Genomic DNA, 26,006 nt, shown 5'->3' with positions numbered 1-26,006 from the left:
ATTGCATTCATCATCTGGCTCCAACCCAAAATTCTTGCTACAGCTCTGATCCATCTGCGTCATAATAGAATTAAAAAAAAATACATCAAGCGCGTTCTTCATGCAATCGACACGTTAAAACTAGCACGTTCATCAAACGAACTACCTCATTGTGCAACTTGTAAGCAGCGAGTGACGTCACCTTCGTGAATATAACACCGCAAATAATAATACAACACAGTTATATTCGCCGAGGTGACATCAAAACCTAGAATATGACAAATGCGATCCTCGCAGCTATGGTCACTTGATGGCTTATTGACCTATCACTGATTGGAATCTACATATTCTATGTACCTGTAATATAAAATAACATTCAATAAAATAGAAGAAAAATAAAAAAGAAAACAAAAGAGATGTAGTAATTATTCTTTTCATTTCAAACTTCGAAGCAAGATGGTCACTGAAAGATTACAAGAGAAATTACAATTTGCACCATTACACCTTACAGTATCCTGTGCTGAGCATGTGGTACCCTGTATCCACACCCAATGTGTGATGGGACACAGAGAAGGTGGAAATCAATGATCATCATACTTATAGTCATCTTGATTGAATATAATTTTATTCATGACTATGTATGCGTAACTATGTGTTATGTGCTTTAAAAGAACAGATTTTAATTTACCATTGTTTCTCTGTTTTTTTTCTCTCTTTTCAATACAGGAATCTAAGTAGGAATGCCATCAGTTATATAGAACCCAGGGCATTTGAAGGCTTGTCAAGTCTTACTGTATTGTAAGTATTTTTGCATTGATGATTTTATTCAAAACTGCATCCTTCTATTTGATTAGTCCACTGTAAATAAGCTGTAATAAACAATGTATTTGAAAGTGTGGTCATGGTTTTAGTGAAGCTTACACAAGGACAAACTACCAATCTTAATACCTATTTCACTGGCATAGATACCCCCTCCCCCCTCCCCAAAGATGCCAGTTGCTCCTGGTATAAGGGCACAGTTGAAATTTGCAATGATTCTCTTTTCAAGCAATATCAAGGAGATGAGAGCTGCCATTCTTTCAGAATGTCTGTGACATCTAAAGCAATCTTAGCTCGGCAAAACAATAATCAGGCAATAACCTAATCTAGCCTGTAAAGCATAGGCCCTATTGGTATATATATTTTTTTTCAGTTCATGGGTGCCCCAATGGCTACAATAATCCCTTGCTCAGAGTTCAGTGAGGCCCCCTTCGAGCCTGTAGAAACATGCATTTCAAAGCAGTCCATATTGAAGAGTGCACACATTATTGCAAAGATTGTAGACTTAATTAAATATGTAATTGTAAAAGTGATTATTGAACTATCAGATTATATAAGGTACATGTAGTTATGGAAATGGTAGGTAAAAGAAAATTTTTAGAATTAAAAACAAATGTATTCAATAAAAAATCAGGATTTTCATAAAGAAAAAAGCTTTGCAATTATGAAAGAAGAGATCTAATTGGATCTTGGCCATTATTTTGAGCAAAATGTGGTTGCAACAATAATTTTGATTGGCCATCGACATTGAGCGATTGATTGCGAACCTCTGTTTAACAAAGCCCTGTCCTTTCATATTTTGAGTGAAACAATTGAAGAAAAAAACTCACAATAACAATATACTGATAATGTCTGCTGAAGAAAATATTACTGCACGTAGAGGCATGCTGGTTGGCAGCGACAATGCATCCTCGGGTTCAAGGTTTACTCCAAGATTAAAAGGAGTTTGATGTTATATGAACGCCTTATGAGTCATGGATCAAGATGCGTCATCGAAATGTAATGTCAAAGAAATGATGATCATGTTTTAATGTTGCCGTTATGGTTTGTCATAATAACTTTGTTCCCAATTAGCTGCTCATTTTCTTCCCTCTGACGAGTACCATGATAAGTGCATGGTGAGGAAGACAGACAGTTATTATTAATTTTGAATGAAATGCAAGATTAAGTAGATACTGATATAAGTGATACTTCAAAGTCAAAAAGTTAAATCATTATCAAACATATATCAAACATGTTGAAAGGAAGTGTATTTTTTTTTATTTGGAAACAGAGTTGTACTAAAACATTTGATGTATCTGGCAAATATTTTGTTTTAAAAATCACGCATATCCAGTTGAAAGTGAATTTTCAATTCCTTGATGATGCAAACGCTTTTTATTGGTCCAAAGTATAGAAATTAGAATTGAACATGAATTGAAGTGTGAAGTTCTTCTGATTATCAACTCAGAATTGGCTGGGACTTATTGTTTTAAAGGTGTTATGGTATGCAAACATTACATCTTTGCAAGGGACTATGCAGTTCACTTCTTGGAATGCTCCAAATAGTTTTATCTAGGGATTTGGGTTGATTGGAAGCCCATTCTTTCTTGAAAGGGAAATGTGACCCAGGTTATTATTTCCTAAAGAGAAGCAATTTGTCTAGGGATCTGGAGATCGTCTCCAAGAATTAGCTATCTTCCATTGATGAGGGGGCCCTTGGTATTCTCTATCGGGATAGGGGTGCTTAGCCGGAGTCACGGGTCGTTATCCGATGAGCATCATCTCTCTGCCTCATCAAACACCACCAATAAAAACTTAATTACATGCCATTTCCAAATGCAAGCTCTATTGATATCAGAGATAAGGAACCTTGGAGGCGTCTTGTATCTATAGAGCCGCAAGTCAGTGACGGATTGGGGCAAGGCGTGACTGAAGAGTGACGAGGTATCCACAAGAAAGGCTATTGTTAAATACTATTGAAGATCAATTTTGCATTGTATGGTTGTATTGTAGATATCACCTTGCTCTGGTCGTACAAAAGAGTACTTAGTTAGGTTTACATTCAATATTTTTTGTGCTGCTTGTATGTTTTGGACAGCAAGACATATTTTATGAAAGAGAGAGAGAGAGATAAGGAATAAGACATGGAGTTATTTAAGTAAATGAATGTCAAAGACTCTAAGAAATTGAGAATATTGAGAAAGTGAGATGACATAGTATGTTTTTTAAGGAAAAAATGTTGTGAATTTAATTGTCCACACGTGAATACAAGATACAGTGTAATGATCTTGCAGTAATTTGATGACCAACAGGATTTAAAAGTTATTTAAAATTCTGGAGAGAACAAGATTTTAAAATCCGGAGAGGCTGACAAGAGAGACATGCAGAGAAAGTAAACAACTTAGAGCTGTCGCAGTTACGAGTGGTTGAAAGTATGAAATATGGGACGGATAAGGAAAAACGTAAGAGATCAGCAAATGAAATGAAATTGATGGCACACATTAAGAGGTCAGTGGACCTACCTATAATCTTATTCATTGTGATATATACACGGTAATGGGATGAGCAAATTCGACATTCTTTCTTTGGTTTCGTTAATGAGTTTCTTTGAGCATGGCAGGATCCGAGCCCGCTTCTGTGGAAGTAATCGAGGTAAAAGGAATTAGGGCTTGAAATGCAAGTTCATTTGATGTTAATGAGAGGATACTAATATTACCCAGGGGATATTTTCTCCATAAATGATTTGGAATTTGGATATACATTGCTTGTCAGATGAAGCACTTTGTTAAGAGATTGACTGGTATTTGGAATTTATGTTTTAAGTATTTAAGATTGAGTAAGTTCATGTTCATCAAGAATTAGACGTTTGTATAAGTCACAAGAAAGTGTGTTTCGGACTATCAGTTTAAGAGAAGGAAGTAGGAAGAGGGGCAGGGCGGGGAAAGGTAGAGAGAGCAGGGGGGGGGGTGAGGGAGAGGGACAGTGACAGTGACAAAGAGCAAAACAAATGGAGAAAGAGAGAGAAAGAAAAAATAAAACAAAAAGCAAGATAAGAATTGGGGTAAAGAGTAACTTTTGAAATGAATAATGTTTTAATATCTACTACTGATAAGAGTATCCCAGTGTACATCAACCTATAGCTGTTCTTTTCTTATGTTTATCATTAATATAGTCAATTGATACTGTGCCATGTGAATTTCGATCTTTCTTAAAACTGATATCAGTTTAAGATCTACATGACAAACCAGGCACTGAATTATGTGAAAAGCATTAAAGTAGAACTATATTGAAAATCGTAAAAATGGAGAATCATATATCACAATGAAGGAGAAAATAAGGAGAACACGATGGTGTACATCATTTATCATGGAGACCGATGAAACTCAGTTAATTGATAGTTTAAAGTTCTCTCTCTGAATGCTTCAAACACGCAGAATTACGTCCGCGAAATTGGGGATTTTTTATGACGTCACTGTCTGTACGAGAGGCGTGATTGGCTCTCCCATGTGAAGCTCCACTTGCATGCAAAACCTGTTGCAAGGGTACATTTTCTCCACACTGTCACTGAATATAACTTCGATCCCGAAATGAAAGAAAACCCAGAATTTTATCTATATTTGGATTTTCAAATTGATGATTTTGAGATGAAGGGAATGATGATGAAGTGAACATCACAGTGACGTAGTTGGGGTAAATTGGGGAATTACGCCGATGATGATGATGAAAATTCAACTTGCAACACCATCACAAGTGAAGTCATGTCCATGCCAATTCGCTACCAATTCATGCTGCTGGAAGTGCTAACTACACCGTCTATCATGTCTATCATAAGAAGGAAAATAATGATATAATTGTACTTACAAACAAGTGAATAATCCGAACCTGAAGGCAAATCAACTCAACGAATAGCAGCAGACGTTATGCACCGACGATAAACTTCATGTGGCTGGGATAGATTGTCACTCGTTCTGTATATGTAACTTTTATCTCATTAATTTGACAAAATTACGAAACTCGGGGAATTATTTATCTATATGAAAATATAGTAACATCTCTTATCATTTTTTGAATTACGATAAAACCTGTTTTGAAGGAAAACGTTGAGGTAAATTAAAATTAGATGTAAAAGATCATCCCCGGCCATCATGCGTAGCATTATGTGATCGTAAACAAACCATCACAACAACACATGCCGTATTGTTTGCTCGCCTTGGCTGAGAGAGAGAGAATAAATCTATGCACGTGTTGCACAGCTCTCAATCAGCAAGGCGAGCAAGGAAGGAATACGTGCATGTTTGAGATGGTTTGTTTGCAATGACATACAAGCTACGCATGTTGGGGGATGATTTAGTTTACCTCAACTTTTTCCTTCAAAACAGGTTTTATCGTAATACAAAAAATAATAAGAGATGTTACTATTTCTATATATATAAATAATTCCCCGAGTTTCGTAATTTTGTCAAATTAATGAGTTACAAATTACATATAACAGAACGAGTGACAATCTATCCCAGCCAAATGAAGTTTATCGTCGGTGCATATCGCTATTCGTTGAGTTGATTTGCCTTCAGGTTCGGATTATTCACTTGTTTGTAAGTACAGTTATATCATTATTTTCCTTCTTATGATAGACTCTGTCTGGATGTGGTTATTCATTTTCATGGATTTAATTTGGCCCGCGTGGTGTATAGCTAGCACTTGTAGCAGCAGCTGCATGAGTTGGTAGCGAATGACTTGTGATCGTCAGGCAAGTTGAATTTTCATCATCATCATCGGCATAGTTCCCCCAAATTTACCTCCAACTACGTCACTGTGTTGTTCACTTCATCATCATTCTCTTCATCTTTAAAATCATCAATTTGGAAATCCAAATCTCGGATAAAATTCTGGGTTTTCTTTCATTTCGTGGTAGAAGTATTCAGTTACAGTGTGGAGAAAACGTACCCACGAAACAGGTTTTGCATGCAAGTGGAGCTTCACGTGGGAGAGCCAATCACGCCTCTCGTACAGACAGTGACGTCATCAAATTCCAGTCAATTCAGAGACCGATGCGAGGCATATTTCGGAGGGGCATTTTAGCGTTTTTTAATCGGCGATTTTCACCTTTTTGTATTATTTTCGGTATTTTTGAATGACCCACTGATGATCCCCACATCATTACCTTTCCATTGATATATAATAAGACCACATTCATAATCAATATATTTCTCCTTTAAGTATTCAGGCATTTATATCTTATTCATGATTGAGGGCAGCCACCTCAAACCTACTTCAAAGGTGCATTTTGAATCATGATTCAGCCCGTATCACCATTGCTTGAATCAATTAAATGCAACAGGGACCTTAGTCATGTTTATAAAGATATGACTCTGCCCTACAGTTGAAAATGCACACCCCTTGACTGACAGGTGTACATGTATATTTAATAGGGTTTCAAGGGCTTGAAATATAAATGCCATACGGTAGTAACGGGTACACATTAATTAAATTCTATTTCCAAATGTAAAATCTGCCTTCCTCACTGAGGATAAAGAATTGAGATTTATAAAACAGTTTTATTATCCTTGATTTGCCCTGTTTTCATACCACTGGGTTTGGAAAAGATCATCTTCACTTGAATTTACAAATGGAAAAAAAAATGTGAGAAATACAGTATGAGTTCTGCAATACAGGGGGAAAATATGAAATTGGTACATTCTGTGTCTTCTCAGGGGAAGAAGCTACGTGTTATTGTTATTCACTTCCCATATTCCCTGTGTGGTTTCTGTGCCTTATGCTCATTAAGGGAATCGAATCTCATTCCACTCCAGTGATATGCATCACAATAATCAATATCTCTATCATGCCTGAAGGTCTGCTGCGGACAAGGCAGCGGATAAAATACTGTATTTTCCTGTTTTGCGGGAGAGTAACCCGGCAAGAGACTCTAGTCGACGCTTAATTGGTTTTGCACCATCCCGATGGGGAGGGTTGCCAGTGCATAACGCATCGGAGGGGATCTAGCATGGATGCGACTTTACCAATCCCACGTTACATGTGTGTGAGTGTGTGTGTGTGTCGGAGTGGAGCGATGGAATCAGGAACTCTGATGTATGCGCGCATGAAGATTAATGAAGTGAGTCATCGTCATGGCGATTGGGGAGTGGGAGATGGAGGGTGAATAGCTGGTGAAAGGAAGAGGTAGTATTGTTGTTGACGGAAAGGGACTTCCTTGTAGAAGATACTCAGGTGATTTAGAATCACTTGGTTAAGTGATTCAAGATGGTTGAGGGTGAAGAGGGAGGGGGGGGTACTAAAAGGGGATCTTTTTCTTGGGGTCAGGACAATTTTCTAAAGCACTTAAGGAGGACATTTTATTCCTAGCTTTTTCACTCGTTTTATGAAACTAAAGTTTATAAAAAATTGTTATGAGATCTGTATCCTGTAACATAAAAGATACCATACAACAGAGACAATCACTCAAATCCGCGATATTTCATCACTAGAAATAATCGGCATCAGTAATCTTTCATTGATGTTCATTACCTTGCATTTAAAGACATCAAGGGTATACTGTGGTCTGAAATAAACATGAATTGAGCAGAATCAAACTCACAAGACAACGAAAGGATTACTTGAATCAAAATAAGTAGGCATTAAAGGTGTATAACATTTGTAAGTTTGGCAATATTTCAAATGCCAAAATAGTTGAACGTTAATTATTATACAAATTACAATTCATCTTCTCTGTCATTGGTATTTCAGCATGTTAAAGCACAATTTCATTTTGTAATACATTTGTATTATGTCTGTTGTAGACCTTAACTCATTTAACGAGGAGTCATATTTTCTTTACTCTTCCAGGTTAAAAGATCAAATTAATGATTTCAATAGACTAGTTAGGAATAAGTTTAGTTCTGGATTTTATTTGAATCCAAAAGATTTATTTTTTAATCGTGAAATTAATGAAAAATATATATTCACTTTTTGTTGAATTGATGATGAAGGGCACCTTTATAATTAAGTCAATGAATCATATTTCAAACATATTTATTGTTTTATTACACATCAAGCAGATGATTATTCTGTGCAACATAAACAACTTCTATATTTTGAAAGATCTTTATACTTCTGGTTGTATTCCGCACCATACAGCCATGGACATATCTTTGTTTTATTATTGGAATTTGACAGTTGTAGCTTATGAACAGACGACCTTTCGTAGACAGTCCAAAATAATTCAAATCATTCAATATATTCACTCTGGTGACGTCAGCCAAATTTAGAGCTTCACCAGGAATGACAAATTCTCTTACAGGGTAGGGATGACTGTTAATATCTCTACTTTATTCCATCCCGGCCGCTTGTTAGATATTTTATTTTGGCTTGACCAACTTAACCAGATTTTAGATGTTGAAGTTATTGACCGCCCTATAAAGCTATTGGCAGGAGCTGTCCATTTTGAGGAAAATATTTTGAGAAATATATTTCAAGTAAGTGACCATTTATAGATTGCTCATATTTTTCCCATTGTTTTAAATCAGATATAACATGTATTTCGTTCCTTATTTTGGTCATTCATTCATTCAGTCAGTCAGTCATTCTTTTATTCATTCATTCATTCATTCAATCAATCATTCACTCCAATCAATCAATCAATCAATCAATCATTTTCTTTCTGTACTTGTTATTCCATTCACTTGTTTGTTATACTATATGGGCCAATATTATAGATATTTCATATTTTCTGACTTATTCCTGAGTATGATTCAGTGGGATATACAGCAGTGGCCATTTAGAAAAGGGCTGAATATAAGATTAGTTTAAATAAACCAATTTACAAATTCTAGTTTTATGAAATACTTTTAATCCACATGAAACCTTTCATTTCCAGAAATTTTCTCAATTTATCTGTCATTGTGTCAGGAATCTATTTTGTTCAAATTTGTTTTTCATTCATTTATTATTTTGCCGAATTTCACAGTATAGCATTTTGCTTTGGTTTACGATCTTGCATGTACTATGTAAAGCAACTATTAAAATTTAATTGCTTTTTCTGATGACCTTGCAATCTTGATAGATTTGAGAGTACCATGCCATATGAAAGATACAAACAGCAATAAGATATTGATATTTCCCTCTTATTTGTACGAATGAATATTTGAAAATTCAATTGATTTCACTCAAGGATAGTATTATTTGGCTCAGGCCATGGCCTTAATATTTAATAAGTAATAATCTACATCATGTAGCTAATAATTTATTTGATTAGTTACATTAATAGCTTGTTTATCTGCACAAGGTCCTTTGATTATCATCCTACAGTGTATAAAGATATCAATATCATCTTTGTATGTGAAGAAATAATTATTTTGTTGTTAAATACGCAGCATAAACTAGAGCATCTGAACATCTGTTTAGTCTCAGTGTCAGAAAGGAATTATTACCAGTATCTTTTTAGAACCTCTCTTTGGCAATATATCATCCGTTCAGAGCTAGATGGTCACTAATGTATAAATTTAAAAGGTTCAGACTTGAAAATAATAAAATATTGGAGATAATGTACATGTACATTGACTTTGATAGCATGTGTAAATGAAATATAAAATTTCTCTCAGAGAAAACATTGCCAGATTATTAAATCATCAACTAATACCTTGGTCACATTTGCTCTAGGTGAGTCGAAAAACAGCCGTTTTATTCATTTTTATGCAAACCACATATATGTAGCTCGTACTTAAAATGTTAAAACGGCTGTTTTCTACTCGCCGTACGGCCGCCGTAGAGCAAATGTGATCAATGTATAAATATCATTGCGAGATGGACAGGGTGGGGGTTGTACTCAACTGAACATATAATTTATAGGTCAGATTCAAGAACATATTCCTTTCCTTTGTTCAAGGTATTCTATTCCGGCAAGCAATTACAAATCATGGTTCATGGAGCACATTGTGATCGCTGCTTGCATGGTAGGGAAAAAAAATGATAGAAAAATGGGAAATGAAATAAATCGACTGGTTGGATGACAATAGACACGGCATGTTCGGCCTTGCTGGAGGAAATGTCAACAGTCAATGAATTTCAATCACTGAAAATGTCACAGACTCTGGTGATCTTCTTGCTCAATCTTTTAACTCGTTCATCCTCTGGCTTTAGGGGTTGATATTAAAAATCTTGAGGAATGAATTATCCTCTGTTTTTTTTTGTAGAGAAAAGAATGAAAATTCTCTGATTTAACAGTGCAAAGTGGGTCGGAGCGTCTGCAATACAATTTTGATGGATTACAATTTACAGCTAGAAGAAGATATATAGAAGAAAAGTAATTATATTTGTGAATATTGTTATTGCTTGATTTTTGTCAGCGTGGAGGAAAAAATTCAAAGTGTATTATGTACAGAAAGAACGTTCTTGCATTCTAATATAGCATCATAGGAAGTGCATGAGGGCGTACACGTATACATTCGTAATTCCGAAGGTTCGGATATTCCGAAGGTTCGGATATTCCGAAGGTTTGTTAATCCGAAAGCGAAATAAGGTTCGTTATTCCGAAGGTTCGTTAATCCGAAAACAAAATGAGGTTCGTTGTTCCTAAGGTTCGTTTATCCGAAAACGAAATGAGGTTCGTTGTTCATTTCGTTTTCGGACAAACGAACCTTTGGAATTACGAACCACATTTCTTTTTCAGATTAACGAACCTTCGGAATTACGACTCTCATTTCCTTTTCGGATTAACGAACCTTCGGAATTACGCAACAAATGTTCGGATTAACAAACATCGAGTTATGAGCAATTTACGTGTTTCGGAATTACAAACCTTCGGAATTACGAAGTGTAACCGCATGAGGGCAATGGGTGACTTTGCCCAAATTGACTATAAACATCCCTACATGTAAAATGAAATACTTTGGGGTTACTTTCTTTTTTAGACTCGAAAGTTGCCCGATTGAAGAACGTTTAGAAAATCAATATTCTAGTATGTGTATGGCTCAACAAAAGGGTCAGCAATGCAACTGTTAATTTAGTCATATTTGACTATTTTCTAGGTCATTTGACTGAAACACATTCCTTTCTTAATGGGAATTTGTATTAAGATATCAGTTCCACCCAGCTAGTCCTATAGTGGGGATTTTTAGTATTGTTGAAGACTCATTATACACTTTAGGCCTCTATGAGGTCTGTATTTAATTGGACAACAAGTGCATGAATTTATTTGCTTCACTAATTGAGTGTATGAAGGGTCAACAGCTCAGTCTGTAATTGCCCAGTTTTTCATGCTAGGCAGGTACACCTTGCTGTCAATATTAATGACATAGTAAATGGATAGCTTGCGGGATTAATCTTTTTATTGACAGTAGGAAGCGAGTGTTGTGCCGCATGTTATTGGGTATATGTAGCATTGCTCATGACCATGACTGTTCAATAGACGTTGTATCTGTCATTGTTTTGTTTATGCTGAAATTGAAGGAGTTAGAAGCAAAAGACAATGAGTGAGAATGTGAGATTCTTGTAACAGGGTATGTGGCCTGGGCTCATGGGGCATGCATAATTTTCCAAAGGGGGCGGGCACATTTTTCAAGGAAAATTTGACAAGCAAAAAAAAAGGAAAAGTTTTCAGTAAAAAATGAAGGTTATTTTGTCCCGCTTCAATTTGAAAAGCAAAAAATAAAAAGTAAAAGGTCCTCACTTCTGTTTGAACGACATATTCCTTGGGGGGGGGGCACTGGCTGGATGTGCCCCCCCTGGATCCACCATTGCTTTGGGCTATTAATTTTTGCCCAAATCATGGGTGTCTTAACTTGTGTGAATTAGCTGAAAATTTGGCATAACAGTTCGTTATTTGCAAATAAATCTAGGTAGATTTCAGTTTGCAGTCTTGAGATTACATTAATTTATTTAGTTTTTTATTAATTTTTCCATTACAAATGAAAAAATCTTTTTATTATTTTGATCTAGATAATTCTTTTCCTTAGAAAAAGTGGTATAATCAGGGATGCCACTTTCCAGACCAAAGTCAGATTCAGACTTTATTTTTTTAACATACACGCATTTTCAGCCACAGAAAACATGTTTTTTCACGTATAGGAAAAGGTGGCAATTCAAGATGATTTTTAGACTTTTCTACCAAGCATCCCTGTTAATATCTGAAAAACATAGACTGGTGGAGATGTGCGTACTATTGCGCATCACAAGATGACTGGGCCCATCTGTAACTGAAGGTACATGTAGGAGGACTGCAAGGGCAGGAAGACAAATATGCCCCCTAGCCATCTAATCAGAACGGAAAGCTGTTCATAATGAGAAAATCAAATTTGCTCAGTGAATCACACTACGAGCAGAGATCCAGCACTCGAGGAGAATCATATGAAATCATACTCCACAAACGCCTCCTGCATACGGGATCAACTATGGATACTAAGAAATACATAGTAGCGCGGTGGAGGAGTGCTTCTTTGTGAATGATTGGATATATTTATCATAATGATTATGATATTCTTGAAATGTGCTTGTTTTAAAATGAAAGAAAATCGTGTGATAAAACCATTGATTGAATGTGATAGCTTGCTCCCCCATTCCAAGCTTCTGTACTTCATATGATTTAGCCAAATTTTGTTCACTGCTTACTCATCCATTAGAATTCTCCCCTTTTTCCTCCTTAAAAAAAGTAAATGAGAATCCATATTTTACTGTTCAAAATAAAAATCTGATGTATAGAAATACCGGTAAAATTAATTGTGGCCAATTGATCGTAGGCCTGGCAGTCACTGTGCAGCGTCACATCGACGTTGCTCTCTATCCCTTCCAGGTCAAGTCCACCCCGGCAAAATGTTGATTTGAATAAAAAGAGAAAAATCAAACGAGCATAACACTGAAAATTTCATCAAAATCGGATGTTAAATAAGAAAGTTATAGCATTTTGAAGTTTCGCTTATTTTTCACAAAGCAGTAATATGCATAGCTCACTGACATGCAAATGAGTCAGTCGATGATGTCCATCAGTATTTCTTTTGTTTTTTATTGTTCGAATTATACAATATGTAATTTTTTACAGTTTTGACCGTAGGGACCAACTTGACTGAATTATAGCATTAAACAATGCTAATTCCACATGTTCAGGGAGGAATTAATCACTGTTTCACTTGACAATGAGGAGAAAATTAGAATATTTCATATTCAATAGTGAGTGGATTACATCATCAGTCTCCTCATTTGCATACCAACCAGGATGTGTATATAACTGTTTTTTAAATTAAGCGAAACTTGAAAATGTTAGAAATTTCTTATTTTACATCCGATTTTGATGGAAATTTCAGTGTTATGCTTGTTGGGTTTTTCTATTTTTATTCAAATCAATTTTTTGTTGGGGTGGACTTGTCATTGAATTAAAAGTCTAACAGGGTGGCAGCCACTCTCTCAGATCCGGGGGGGGGGGAATCCCCTGAGGGCAGCAACTCTGATCTATTAACACATTTTAGTCTGACGTGGCAGGGGCTTGAGCTTCCAACCTATTGCTTGTGAGATGAAGGTTCTTTCAACTTAGCCAACACACCACAATAAAAACACTTCTATTTCAACCAAATTGGTAAATAATCCTTGCCTTTTCTTGTTTTGATATATGTTCAAAATTGTAAGCCTACATCTGGTATATAGGCTATATTTCCCTTATGTTTCTTTTGAATGAACCATTCTGTTTGCATCTACACGTATATGATTCCACGGTTTTACTTGAAGACTTGGATATAATCTAGTTTTATTGATTGATCTGAATCCAAAATATTTTTTGGATATTGATTCAATTGAAAATTAATTTTCATGGAGACGTAAGATATCAAGATTTGTAGTAGTTTTAGCAGGAGTAGTCCTCAACTGGGTCATATCCGAAGTGAATTGAGGAATGCTCTTCTTTATTTCATCTACTTTTCTTAAATCTAATTGTATTTTTTTTCCCGAGATCTTTTTATCTTTGATTAAGGAAGATATGATTGAGAAGTCATTTTGGGGCAGAGTAAATAAGAAGCAATTTATGAAATGAATTCTGTCAGCCAGCCGACTCAGTGACAGCCAATCTGTTGCCACTTTGATTTCCCCTAATCAATACTGCTACTCTCAACGGCACGGTGTTATTCTTGCAATTTCATGCGATTGCTCTCACTGAAGGAGGCAGCTGGAACACCAATACCTCTATCCGCATTGACTAGCTTGAGACTTTAAATATTAATGCAAAAATTCTAAAACCGATTCCATAGTGAATGGTGGTGTGGGCATAAAAATCTGATACATGTTGCAGCCATAATAAATAAGGACCTGGGGCCCATTTCATAAAGAGTTGCAACTGTTGTAACTTTGCCATTATGGCAACTACCATGGCAACAGGGCTCATCAGCCAATCAAAATCAAGGTTACCATGGTTGTTGCCATGTAACTCTTTATGAAACGGGGCCCTTGTACCAGGATGGGGCAGAAAATAAAAGTTTTGTCTGTTTATTACCATGTACTACCAATGTCAAAAGAAAATTGGAATATTTCATATAATAATATACAAAAAAATAGTGAGTGGGTGATGTCATCAGTCTCCTAATTTGCATACCGAACAGGATGTGCATCTGTTTTGTGAAATTAAGCTGAAAAATGTCATAACTTTCTTATTTTACATCCAATTTCGATGAAATTTTCAGTGTTCTGCTTGTTGGATTTTTCTCTTTTTATTCAAATTAACTTTTTGTGGGGTAGAATTGTCCTTTAAGCAGATGAATTGACAGAAAAGAAAATCTGCTATGTTTATTGATGATGGATGTGTTCAATGACCCCTTGCAAGAGATGATTTTCTTCCATATTTCGTGGTTCACAGAAAAAGCTGATGATGGAAATCGGCAGAGAGCGAGTGAGAGATAGTGAATGAAAGAGAATGGGAGGGTAAGGGAGGGAGGTCAGATAGGAAGAGCAACATGAAGTAAAATATGAAATGTGTTCCACTGTGGTTCAGCTCTGTCATAGAACTGCAGGAGTACTCTAAAATAATCCAGCTGTAGCTTATTTATTATATATACTATTTTTTTTTAATTGAAGTATCAGGCCTGACAAAAGCACACACAGAGAAAAAAAGATGAACATATATCATTGATAGACACTCTGTCCATATGGTATTGATTCAGGTCCCCACTCTGAGGCACTTTCTTTGCACAAATGGCCCCAGATATCCTTTTGATTAATGTAGAGGAAAGTTATGAATAATATCGCTAACGAAACATTCACAGCCAAGTTTCAAGTTGCTGTTCATAGTATTTATTATGGATTCTTCTCATTGATTGGCTTAGAGCAATTATTTCTTAGAATCCCAGAATTTATTATGATCAATAATAAAAAATGAAATGGGTCCCAGGCAGATGGCAATTTTGGGAGAATTTCAGTGTACGACTGTTACGTGTATATAAGAAAAAATAATCTATGTTCACACACTTCTTTTTGTCTTTATTTCTAAGTGATACTATGAAATGTAAATCATAATTCATATGAATAATTTTTTTCATTGAAAATGAATAAATATAGATTTGAACTTGAACTGAAAGATTTGGCAAGTTTTGTAGGATTTTTACTTGTTCTTTGTTTGTATTATATGATTCATGATAAAGTATAATTTCTTTGCTTAGATTCTCCATGAGTAAAAGTTCTCTGCATTATTATAAAGTGATGATTTTTTCTGTTTCTGTTTAATTTAAATGTTTAAATTGTATCAACATTTTAAAAATGATGAAAATACTGGTAACATCAGAAGTGAGCATCGTAACAAATGTTTGGAATTCTACGTTATAGATTAATCAATCAGTCAATCAATTGATCAATTAATCAATCAACCAATCCATCCATCCATCTATCAATCAAAAATAGAATATGGATTCATCAATTGAAAAAATTAAGTAAGAAATTTTAAGTGTATTTGCTTTTGTTGTAACCGAAGTATTTTCTTGTGTTTTTCTTTTATAATCTTGCAGGGACCTGTCATACAATAGGCTTGGTAGTGTGAATAACTCCATGTTCATTGGATTATCATCACTGGAAGAACTGTAAGTAATCCTCTCTATTTCAAACCCCTTTCAGACCCTTAGCTTTAATTTATATGCAGAATAGTATCTAGGGACAGTGATTTTACGCGATCGCGGAAAACGGACGGAATTCACGGAAAGGACCTTTTGAAACGGAAAGTAGCATTTCAAACGGAAAATCACGGATGAAATATTTTCCCTCAAAATACACAGAATAGCAACACAAATTACTTCAAAATCACAACAAAATGAGAATATTAAATGGCCACAAAACCCCAGAAAACACGATCTCACTTCGCTACAATCATGATAATTCACACATTGAGACTGCACTCGATTGTACCCCGCACCCGTACCCGGCCGGCCGGGTTGGGCTTCACTGCACTGTACACATATCATATCGTTCCAATGACACGGTTGTGTTTTGCTGCCCTCTACGTTTGAAGATGTAACAGCACGATATCTTGATCTTAAAATCCAAGATGGTGGATTGGCAAACGCCGTTGACTGATGATAACGATGTCAAAAAACCCCAAGATTATCGATGAAATATCATTTCACCGTGTAATAATGTGAAAGGTGAGGATGTATGCATGCTCAATATCTTTGTAAAAATATTATATACACCCGCATAGATCCGATTAAAACGGATTCTATTGTGTTGTTGGTACAGTAGCAGATACAATTTTGACCAGTGCGAGTGTAGATCTACGTGTAATTTTGCTATTCAATGTGGAAACGGAATTGTCACTTTTCCGTGTGTACAAAGTCTATGGGGAAACGGAATTTCCGTTTTCTGTGATGCTGAAACGGAATTTGAGATTTTCTGAAACGGAAAAGGCAATTTTTTGAAACGGAAAATCACTGTCCCTAAGTATCCCATATACAGGCCTACTTCAACTTTCCTGTTGACTGATAAGGAAATGTTTTAAAGATTGATCAGAATTGTTTCTACACATTAGCATTGGATCGCAATATCTTACGTTGTAGGTCCTTTGCTGGTTTTATGAAGTGGTAGCTAACATGATGAATGTAGAATAAACTGTTTATATACACATGTATAGTATAATAGAATACAATTACCAGCTCTGGTAATGGACAGCACATTGTTTCATTAAACTTAAATCAGATTCATAATGTGAGCTTTGAAATTTTAATTTTTGAAGTCAAGCTTACAGCTACTGATATGATCCAATGTCATTGGCCAACATTCGTTTATCTCACATTGTAAATCATAAGTTTATCAAATGCGATTTCATTTATTTTCACGTTTTCTTTTTCAGGATTTTCTCCCACAATCAGATATCAACCATTTCACAAGCAACCTTTGACCGCCTCACCATGCTCAGGAGACTGTAAGTTGTTAGTTTTTTTTTGCGGGGGGGGGGGGGGGGGAATGAGTACATTTTCTTAAATTCTGAAATTCATTGTGCCTTTAGTAAAGCCCCAGTCACATATAAACACGGATCCTCACGGATCAACACGGCAATACCGGCATGATCCGGGGAGGTCCGGGATAGTTTTGCCCCGGATGACTGTAAACACGGCATCAACACGGCAGCTTCACACGGATCTACACGGACCATGCCGGCAGAGCATGTCGTCAACACGGACCGACACGTCAGCAACACGGACCTACACGTCAGCTACACGGACCAACACGTCAGCAACACGGACCAACACGTCAGCTACAAGGACCAACACGTCAGCTACACGGACCAACACGTCAGCTACACGGACCAACACGTCAGCTACACGGACCAACACGTCAGCAACACGGACCAACACGGCAGCTACAAGGACCAACACGTCAGCTACACGGACCAACACGTCTGCTCAAGGACCAACACGGCAGCTATATTGACCAGCACGGCAAATGAAAATCTGTTCATAACAATGAGCTGATATTTATTTAATTATTCATTTATTTATTTATCTATTTGTTCATTTTTTCTCATCCTTGTCGCAACATTATCATGTTATGTTTAAAAAAGATATCAAAACTTCCTTAACCAGTAAAACGCTGGTTTTTTTTTATACAACACAATTTACTGTTTTAACAGTAGTTGTTAAGTACTTCAAGTACTTCTTGAACGACAAATGTAATTTCGATTTGATTTGATATCACTTCATTGAAATCACAATAAAGGAAAGAAATTTACAAAGTCTATAGAAAACATAATAACAATTAAGATAGGCCCAGGTCATGACGCATAACTGTATAAAACTTAATGTACAATTTCGATGTAACCGGTACATAACATATGCATATAAAATATTTTAAAAAATGAAATGTGAAATAATAATAACAGACAAAGTTGGGGGTAAATATTAGAAAAAAAAGAGAAAAAAAATATTCATACATGCACTAAGTTTACAAATATTAGGTTGGGGCCAATCTCCAAAGCGTAAGAAAATATCCTGAATCATTTAATCATCCATTTAAATAAATTAAGCATGTTTGTGTCAACTGTTTAACAACTACTGAAAAGTTCATAAAGTAAATAGCGTTGTAATGATTTGATGGGAAAAAAGAACACGGACTGCCAAGGATACTCCAGGCAGCCACACGGACCTACACGGCAGCTACACGGACCTACACGGCAGCTACACGGACCTACACGGCAGCTACACGGACCTACACGGCAGCCACACGGACCTACACGGACCATCCCGGATGGCTTTGCCAACCCGGCAGTCCACGGATGACGCCGGATGTTTTTGACAGTAAAAAACTGCCGTGTTGGCCTCCCGGACGTTCAAGGACCAACACGGACCACCCCGGACCTCCAAGGATGCCCAAGGCGCCAACACGGATCTCTCCCCGGACCACCCCGGATCAGATCCGGGGTGGTCCGGGCTCTATATGTGACTGGGGCTTAATGAATAACATTGTGCCTTAATGAGTAAAAGCAAAATCCTATAATGTGCTGAGTAGTGACAACAATTTCAAAAACGTTTGATTACCTCTTTACACGTGCTAGATTCAATGCAATGATAATTACATGTAAATACATTATAGAACAAGGTAAATTCTACTGCAGGAACATTTCCAGTATAAATGTTTGAAATATTTCACAACTCATCACACATTTGAAATGCTCATTTGCTATTTGAAATTAGAGAATGTTTGGATAATAATTCATTCACCAAATAACTAAGTTTTGTATGTAACAGAGATTATGGACATTGCTATGTATAAGCTTTGATCAAATATTGTACAAGGAGACAAATAAACATGTTTGTTGTTTGGTGATGATTCAATTCCTTTGCCCTATCTCTTTTTGTAGTTACAAAGTATTCTTTGTTGTGTAAACAAAATTATATCCTATCACTAAAAATTGCACCTCATTGTGACTCCAAAGTTGACATCTCAAGGGACATTTAAAATTTAAGTGGAAAGGATTATTTACCCTGAATTGGATCTATTCATCTGTTGAAGATTACTGTAGCAAATTAAAGGCTTTGCATCTTCTGATTGTTGGCTGTTTTTTAATAAAGTATTGTCAGCCTTGCCTCAAATTCCCTAGTGAACATTTCAACTCTTTTCTTGTAAAACTATTACCACATCAAATCACAAATAGAAAAACCTATGATTATTAATCTTAAATTTTGTAGCCATGTAGTGAGGTATAAACTGTTTTTGTATCCATAGTTTCAGAAAAATTTGCTTTTAAAAAAAATGTCTAAAATCTCATCAACATGTCCTTACAATGCACAGGAAGTTATCTCTTCAGGTCAAATTCGAATGGAAATAGAGACTGAAGAGCCCATAAAAATGGGTTGAATAACCATTTATATCCATCGTCAAAGATACCACTTGTTGATTTTATTCACACTTGATTTTATCCTGATAGTAATTCATCGTAACATCTCTAAATGATTCCCTCAGGTTTAATTTTTTTTCACTGTTGTTGTGACCTTTAAGAGACTATAAATTGCATCCATAAATGTGGGTACTCTACATGTAGCTCTAAGGGTAGATTTTCTTGCCATTATTTTTTGAGGATATTCCGGATATGGGGAGAGGTGTTCACACAGTGGTATTCTGTACCAGTTGTAAAATATCTCCTTTTGAGTTGAATAGAAACATAGTTTATGAGTTGAGAGTTGAAGTGATTGGTTAACATAGGTTTGACTTTTAAAAAATCTGAGCTAGAAGGTCACACTTGTCACCTGTGTCTGTGATATGTTAAAAAAATGAAGCCCAGAAAAAATTGCGTTCGAAAATGATTATTTAGTGCTTCAAAAATTGAAATATAAAGTGACCGGAAACACCATCTTAATGTCATCCCATACACTTATGTGTATTATTTAGGTGTCTATAAGACGCCTATTTACAAAATCGGGGTTTGCCTTGTAGTTTTAGCTTTTCATTCTCAATAATGGTTGTTTTCAGTGTTTATTAGTTCTAATACACGCACTTGTACTCATGTTTCATCTTGGTTTGAGAATTTTTTTAATCGGCTGCTCTCAAAGATCAACAATACCTTTAAAGTACAACAAGTAAAAATTGTGTGTTATATTAGTTGTGACGTTCTTATCAATGTCTTGTGAAGAAATATTATATCTTTTAATGCTTTCCAGTAAAATTTAGTAGAAATTCTGGGTCCCATAACACAAAGGTTAGCGATTGATTCTACATTTTAGTCAATGGAATCAATCGTAGCAAAATGTTCTACGATCATTGCTAAGCTTCGTGTTAGGAGCCCCTGATGTTAAAATGAAGCCTTCTCACCTTTCCTTGCAGTGAGTTTGCATCAGAGTATCTGGTCTGTGATTGTAAGTTGGACTGGATTGTGAAATGGAAGCGAACTCGAACCCCAAAGGTCAAAATCTCCGACAGTACGACCTGCGCAGTGCCAGAGTCTCTCGCCGGCCGCCAGGTCAGCAGTTTGAAGAAAGCCCAGCTCAACTGTGGTAAGTGAATTCATGATTAGCAGGATAAAATGAATGAATTGAAAGTAGCAATTTTGTGTATATAACCAACTCCAAGATTTCCGAAATTCATCAGTCTGTTGGTGAATTCTTAGCTAGGTTGAATCTTTGCCTGAATTAAAAGAGCTTATTGGAATGTTAAGATTGATTAACGTATTCTTTTGACTCCATGAAATATTGCCTAAAATGTATGGGGATAGCCACAACAAGCGTTTGTACGTCAACCATATCAAGGTCATTACAGGCTTGATTCATCCACTGTCTCTTCTCTCCCGACCGACCGGTCAGACTTTCCCCTTCAGATGTCCCGCTTTGAGATACGTCCCAGCAGCGACCAGGTGGTCTTCAAGGGGGATCCCATATCACTGGAATGCATTGCGTCTTACCTGGATGAGACCCAGCAGATGGTATGGCTGAGGAACAAGCAGGTCCTAGAGAACAATGCCTCGGCTGGGATCAGCATTGAAACACACATCATGGAGGACCAGGCTCTCATGACAAGCACTCTTACAGTAAGTAATCATGCATTGGTGAGTTGGGGCTGTGAAATTTAGGACGTTCCTAAGAGTAAAATTGGTTTGATTTGGTTTCATGTTTTGTTAATGCTGGGCGGCTCCTTCAGTTAAAAGGACATTTTTTTCCAGTAGAATAGTACATACATTAACAATATCAAGACAATACAGATTTTAACAAATACAAAACAATTTATCCTTTCATTAAAATGTACTATGCAAAGGTATAGACATGGCATGATATTACGTGTTTTGAAAGGCAGAAATGAGCAACTGATATCCTTGAGGAGGACAAATAAGTATTATTCCAATTTTTTATGGGAGAAGATATTTAGAAGAGAAATAGCTATTCAAATTCAGAATTTTGAAAGTTAACTTGAGTATTGCTGCACATTATCCAGAATCACTCTGAGTACTTTGTATTGGGATCTTTATGTAACATTGAGACAAACTTTATGCGATTCAATACAGTCAGCTTGTAACAACTTGACTTCCATAAGCCAACTCATAGACAATTAAAATATCTGGATCTTTGATTGATTAGATTCAACAGATAACCCAAAGCACCGGTCTGTGGAAGATGGAGTGTCAAGTTATGACTGGTAGTGGGCGTGGCAAGAAGAATGTTATGATGGATCTGTACGTGTTTGGCCACATCAATCAGTCTCACAACTGCCAGGAAGAAATCACAACTAACAACAAAGGTAAGAGAGTGAGAGTCAGGATGATGAGGTGGAGGAGAAAGGTGATGATGGTGGTGGTGGTGGTGGGGATGATGGTGGTGGTGGTGGGGATGGTGGTGGTTGTGGTGGTGGTGGTGGGGATGATGATGGTGGCCATGAGGAGAAAGAGGTGAAGATAGAAAGGATGTTGACAGTCATGAAGAGGAGGCGGAAATATGTGGTGGCTGTAATGACGTTTATTATTATGTTTATGATGACAAAACAAGTCTTGCATTTTCATGTCTGAATGTACATTTAGGTGATTGTAATATTCAATTCACAGTTAGTATGCATCTAATCAACCCATTTGTTTGAGCTCGAGTCATCATGATTTGATGAACATTTGTCGAAAAACCATTTCATCAATATATATCTATATCTGATACAAGCATCATCCTTTTTTGTTCACTGCTCCTACCTGTACATTAACATCAGCCTTTGTAGAAACAGTCTAATCAGACACGAGTGATGCCAATACTCTACAGAATCTGATGATTGCAGTTCATTACTTCTCTATGCTAGGCACTTTCCAGTGGCAGGCGACCATACCTGATATGACGGCAGAGGTGCCCTGCCCGTATGGAGGAGGTCTTCACTTCACTGGTGGTGATCCCTCAAGGGCAAAAGGGAGACGTACCTGCTTAGAAGGGGGCCAGTGGCAGACCCCTCAGACGGATCTCTGTGATTACGCAGATGAGGTCACCCGCATGCTGGAGAAAATGGCAATGGTATGAGAGAATTTGTCAGAACTAATTGTTTATGTGTAGGAATATGTATCAGTTTTTTGAATAAGGATAAAGCTTTGCTTTGAACACGTTATGCAATGTTTCAAAAAAATATTAGATTAGTCATGGATTTATTCCATAAAAAAAATTGAATTATGATTGTACTTAATGCCTTAATTTGTTTTCAGTTATATATTATGGATTTGTTTCTTGACTGAGTCTTATTTTGTTCACGTTTATTTTATGTGAATTTCATTTTTATGTTTTGTTTGAGATATTTAAAAAACCTTGTATGATATATATGTTTGGGATTTAGATGTGATACATGTAGGTAGTCACTTTGGCACTTTACAAGTGGATGAAAATTGGCACAAATGCTGACATTCAAGCAAAAATGTTATCTGTAGATTACATATTTTCCATAGAGCATTGTTTTAAGTTCCTGATTTTGTTAAGATTTCATTATGCAGTAAATGCTACAAAAAAAAAATGAAAATTTTAGATTGTTATGAATACGAATAATCCTGAGTGTGAGATTAGAAACATCTGTATTTAACCTCATTAATTTGTTTCAAAGAGATTGTTTGAAACAGTCATTGAATTTTTTTTTTTTATCAATCCATATTGAGTAACCCTTATTCTTTTCATCACATCCAACAGTCATCATATAGAAATGCTACAGTTGCACTTAAATCAGCTAGAAGGGTGGAGGTTCTCACGGCAGATGCTCATTCTTTCTCTGACAAACTGAACGTGGTCTTTGTGGCCAGATTCATTGAAAAGATTCATCAATTAACAACAACAGATGTGAGTATTGTTCTTCCTGCATTTCTGATAATTTTCAGAAAATCATTCCCCCCCCCCCCCCCCGAAATTATGAAATTGAGGACTCATAATCTCAAAATATTTTGTTTTTAAGTACTGTGCTGATACTGGATAAGAAGTATATCACACATTTTATGTAATGTATTTGCTTTTTATTCATATTTTTAAAATGTGGGTTGATGGTTTGAAGTATTAGTAAGCACTTGATTGAAAGATAAGAAGAGATACATGTATGAGACTCATTTCAACTTCATTTTTTCCATCCACCTGTCATCATTTCCTTAACGCCCATTTCCACGAATGAGGAGAGGAGAAATTGCAAGATGAATCTGAAAGCAGTCATTTATAGATCATCTTACAGCCTTGGGTCTTATTGGCAGATCTGTGACATGCTCAATCACGTGCAAGCTCTTTATCTAATAACAACACGACCCAGTTTATACTCGTGTTATCATTCATGTCTTAGGGCTCTTTTCATGTAATTGGAGCACTCTAATCTATTGATTAGGATTCCTGATAATATTTTGCAAGATAAATGTTTTTCTTTATCCCTTGGATGTACTTCATGATTATTGTTATTGAAGGAATACTTAAATGTAATTGCATTTTCTTACCTTGTCTACCTTTGTTTCTCTTGTCTCTGTCATTTTGTCATTAGTTATTTTATATCTTCACACTTCCTATTCTCTCTATTTTATTTACTTGCCTCATTTCTCCCTCTCTCTTCCTTTACCTCTCTCCTTACATTTATCTATCTTTAATTACTCTATTTCTTGCTTAACCATTATTTTCCCTCACTTGGTATTACCCAGTTATTAATTTTTCTTTGCATGATAGAGCCTAAGGTGGATGTTTCACCAAGCCTAGAGATTGATCATACTTATGATTTGATTGCTCATATCAGCATAGGAAATACTCAAGGCGATGGGCAGTTATGCTCTCATGAGATCCCAAATAGCCTCTTAAATCCCCCCAAATGGCAATGTTTGGAGCAACCATTCTTCTCAGAGTAGCCCCAAGATCTGTCACAAAAAAACATTAAAAATTATTTATAAAATCAATATTTTAACTCTGGCAGACTTTACTTGCATTCACTGCATAATAGCCTGTTGTCCCCCCCCCCAAAAAAAAGTAGCCCTTAAAATGAAAGAAATAACCCCCCCCCCATTCTGCAATTGCCCCAATATAGAGAAAATGATAGCCCCTAAAAATGAAAATTGTTTCCTACCCTGGCTCATGTTGATTCATGCTATCAATCATACTTATCAATGTCACTATCATTTGCTCCTTTCATGTAACTGAGCCTTGGGAGAATGATTAAGAGTGATTTTTTTTCTCTCTCCATTCTTCAACAGCTTGGACAAACTATGATAAACATTGCAAGCAATCTGATGGAGGTCAATTCTACTCTGCTTGCTCAAAGTCAGATACTGGATAGTTCTTGCTCAAAGTAGGTTTATCATGTATTTTTATGCAGATATTGACTAATGGGGTGTGTAATATAAACATTCTTTTGACCGCCGGATTTGTATTTTCCCGAGGGGTTATATTTTCCCGAAGCGCGCAGCGCTGAGGGAAAATATGATCACGAGGGAAAATATTGATCCTTTAGGTGGTCCAAAGAATGTTTATTTTACACATCCCATCAGTCAATATCTGTTATATTAGATAGCCTCTAATGATGAAGATAAAGTTAGGCATAACGATGCGTGCAGCATGTTTATGATATTCACAGCGATTGATTGAACAGGGGCCCGTTGCAGAAAGAGTTGCAATCAAACGCAACTCTAAAAATCACGCGCAACTTGATTTTCAACCAATCAACAGCGCGCATTTTTGACTTGCGATAGATTTTTTGACTTGCGTTTAAACGCAACTCTTTCTGCAACGGGCCCCTGGTATAGATCTAACATTAGATCTTGATCTATAGATATCTAAGTAACGTTAGTCTAACGCAGTGAATGACCCTTTTCTATTCAAATCAACTTTGTTTAGGCCTAGCCCTACATGTAAATCCAAGTTCGAGCCCAGACCAGGTCCAGGACCCAAGGCAGGCCGATAATGCATGGTAACATCTAATCCACCAGAGGGCATCATACACGAAGAAAAATATATTCATGGACCGGTTGGTCAATATATTCATGGAAGGTGGACCGGCTGGGAAAATACATTGATTTTGATCATATCACGTGACGCGTTATGGACCAATCGCGTTTGGCTATCTGTCTTGGCTATCTAATATCATAATTTATTGATGCTGCAGCTTATTTATATATAATATTGGCAGTAAAAAGAATGTTGATATGGAAATGACAGTTCAAAATTTTTCATAATTCTACAAAATAGTCATATATGCAACTTTGATGCTGCAACTTATTTATATATAATATTGGCAGTAAAAAGAATGTTGATTTGGAAATGACAATTCAAAGTTTCTCATAATTCTACAAAATAGTCATGTACGCAATTTTGTTGATATGCAAATGG

At 36.2% G+C, this 26,006-nt stretch overlaps 1 protein-coding gene across 1 annotated transcript in view; it reads left to right on the top strand.

The window, feature by feature from the left end:
* The first annotated feature begins 701 nt into the window (after window positions 1-701).
* The window catches only part of LOC121424728 (adhesion G protein-coupled receptor A3-like), a 36,469-nt gene continuing 11,164 nt past the window's right edge, over window positions 702-26,006 (top strand). Inside the window, exons 1-9 of the mRNA XM_041620480.1 lie at window positions 702-777; window positions 15,747-15,818; window positions 17,081-17,152; window positions 20,548-20,717; window positions 21,024-21,247; window positions 21,792-21,951; window positions 22,492-22,697; window positions 23,355-23,501; window positions 24,875-24,969. Coding sequence (XP_041476414.1) covers window positions 15,787-15,818; window positions 17,081-17,152; window positions 20,548-20,717; window positions 21,024-21,247; window positions 21,792-21,951; window positions 22,492-22,697; window positions 23,355-23,501; window positions 24,875-24,969 — 1,106 coding nt within the window. The 5' untranslated portion in view covers window positions 702-777; window positions 15,747-15,786. The remainder of the gene's footprint in view (window positions 778-15,746; window positions 15,819-17,080; window positions 17,153-20,547; window positions 20,718-21,023; window positions 21,248-21,791; window positions 21,952-22,491; window positions 22,698-23,354; window positions 23,502-24,874; window positions 24,970-26,006) is intronic.

Source organism: Lytechinus variegatus, chromosome 12 (genome assembly GCF_018143015.1).
Source record: "Lytechinus variegatus isolate NC3 chromosome 12, Lvar_3.0, whole genome shotgun sequence".
Classification (NCBI taxonomy): domain Eukaryota; kingdom Metazoa; phylum Echinodermata; class Echinoidea; order Temnopleuroida; family Toxopneustidae; genus Lytechinus; species Lytechinus variegatus.
This window is presented reverse-complemented; position numbering and strand designations above follow the sequence as displayed.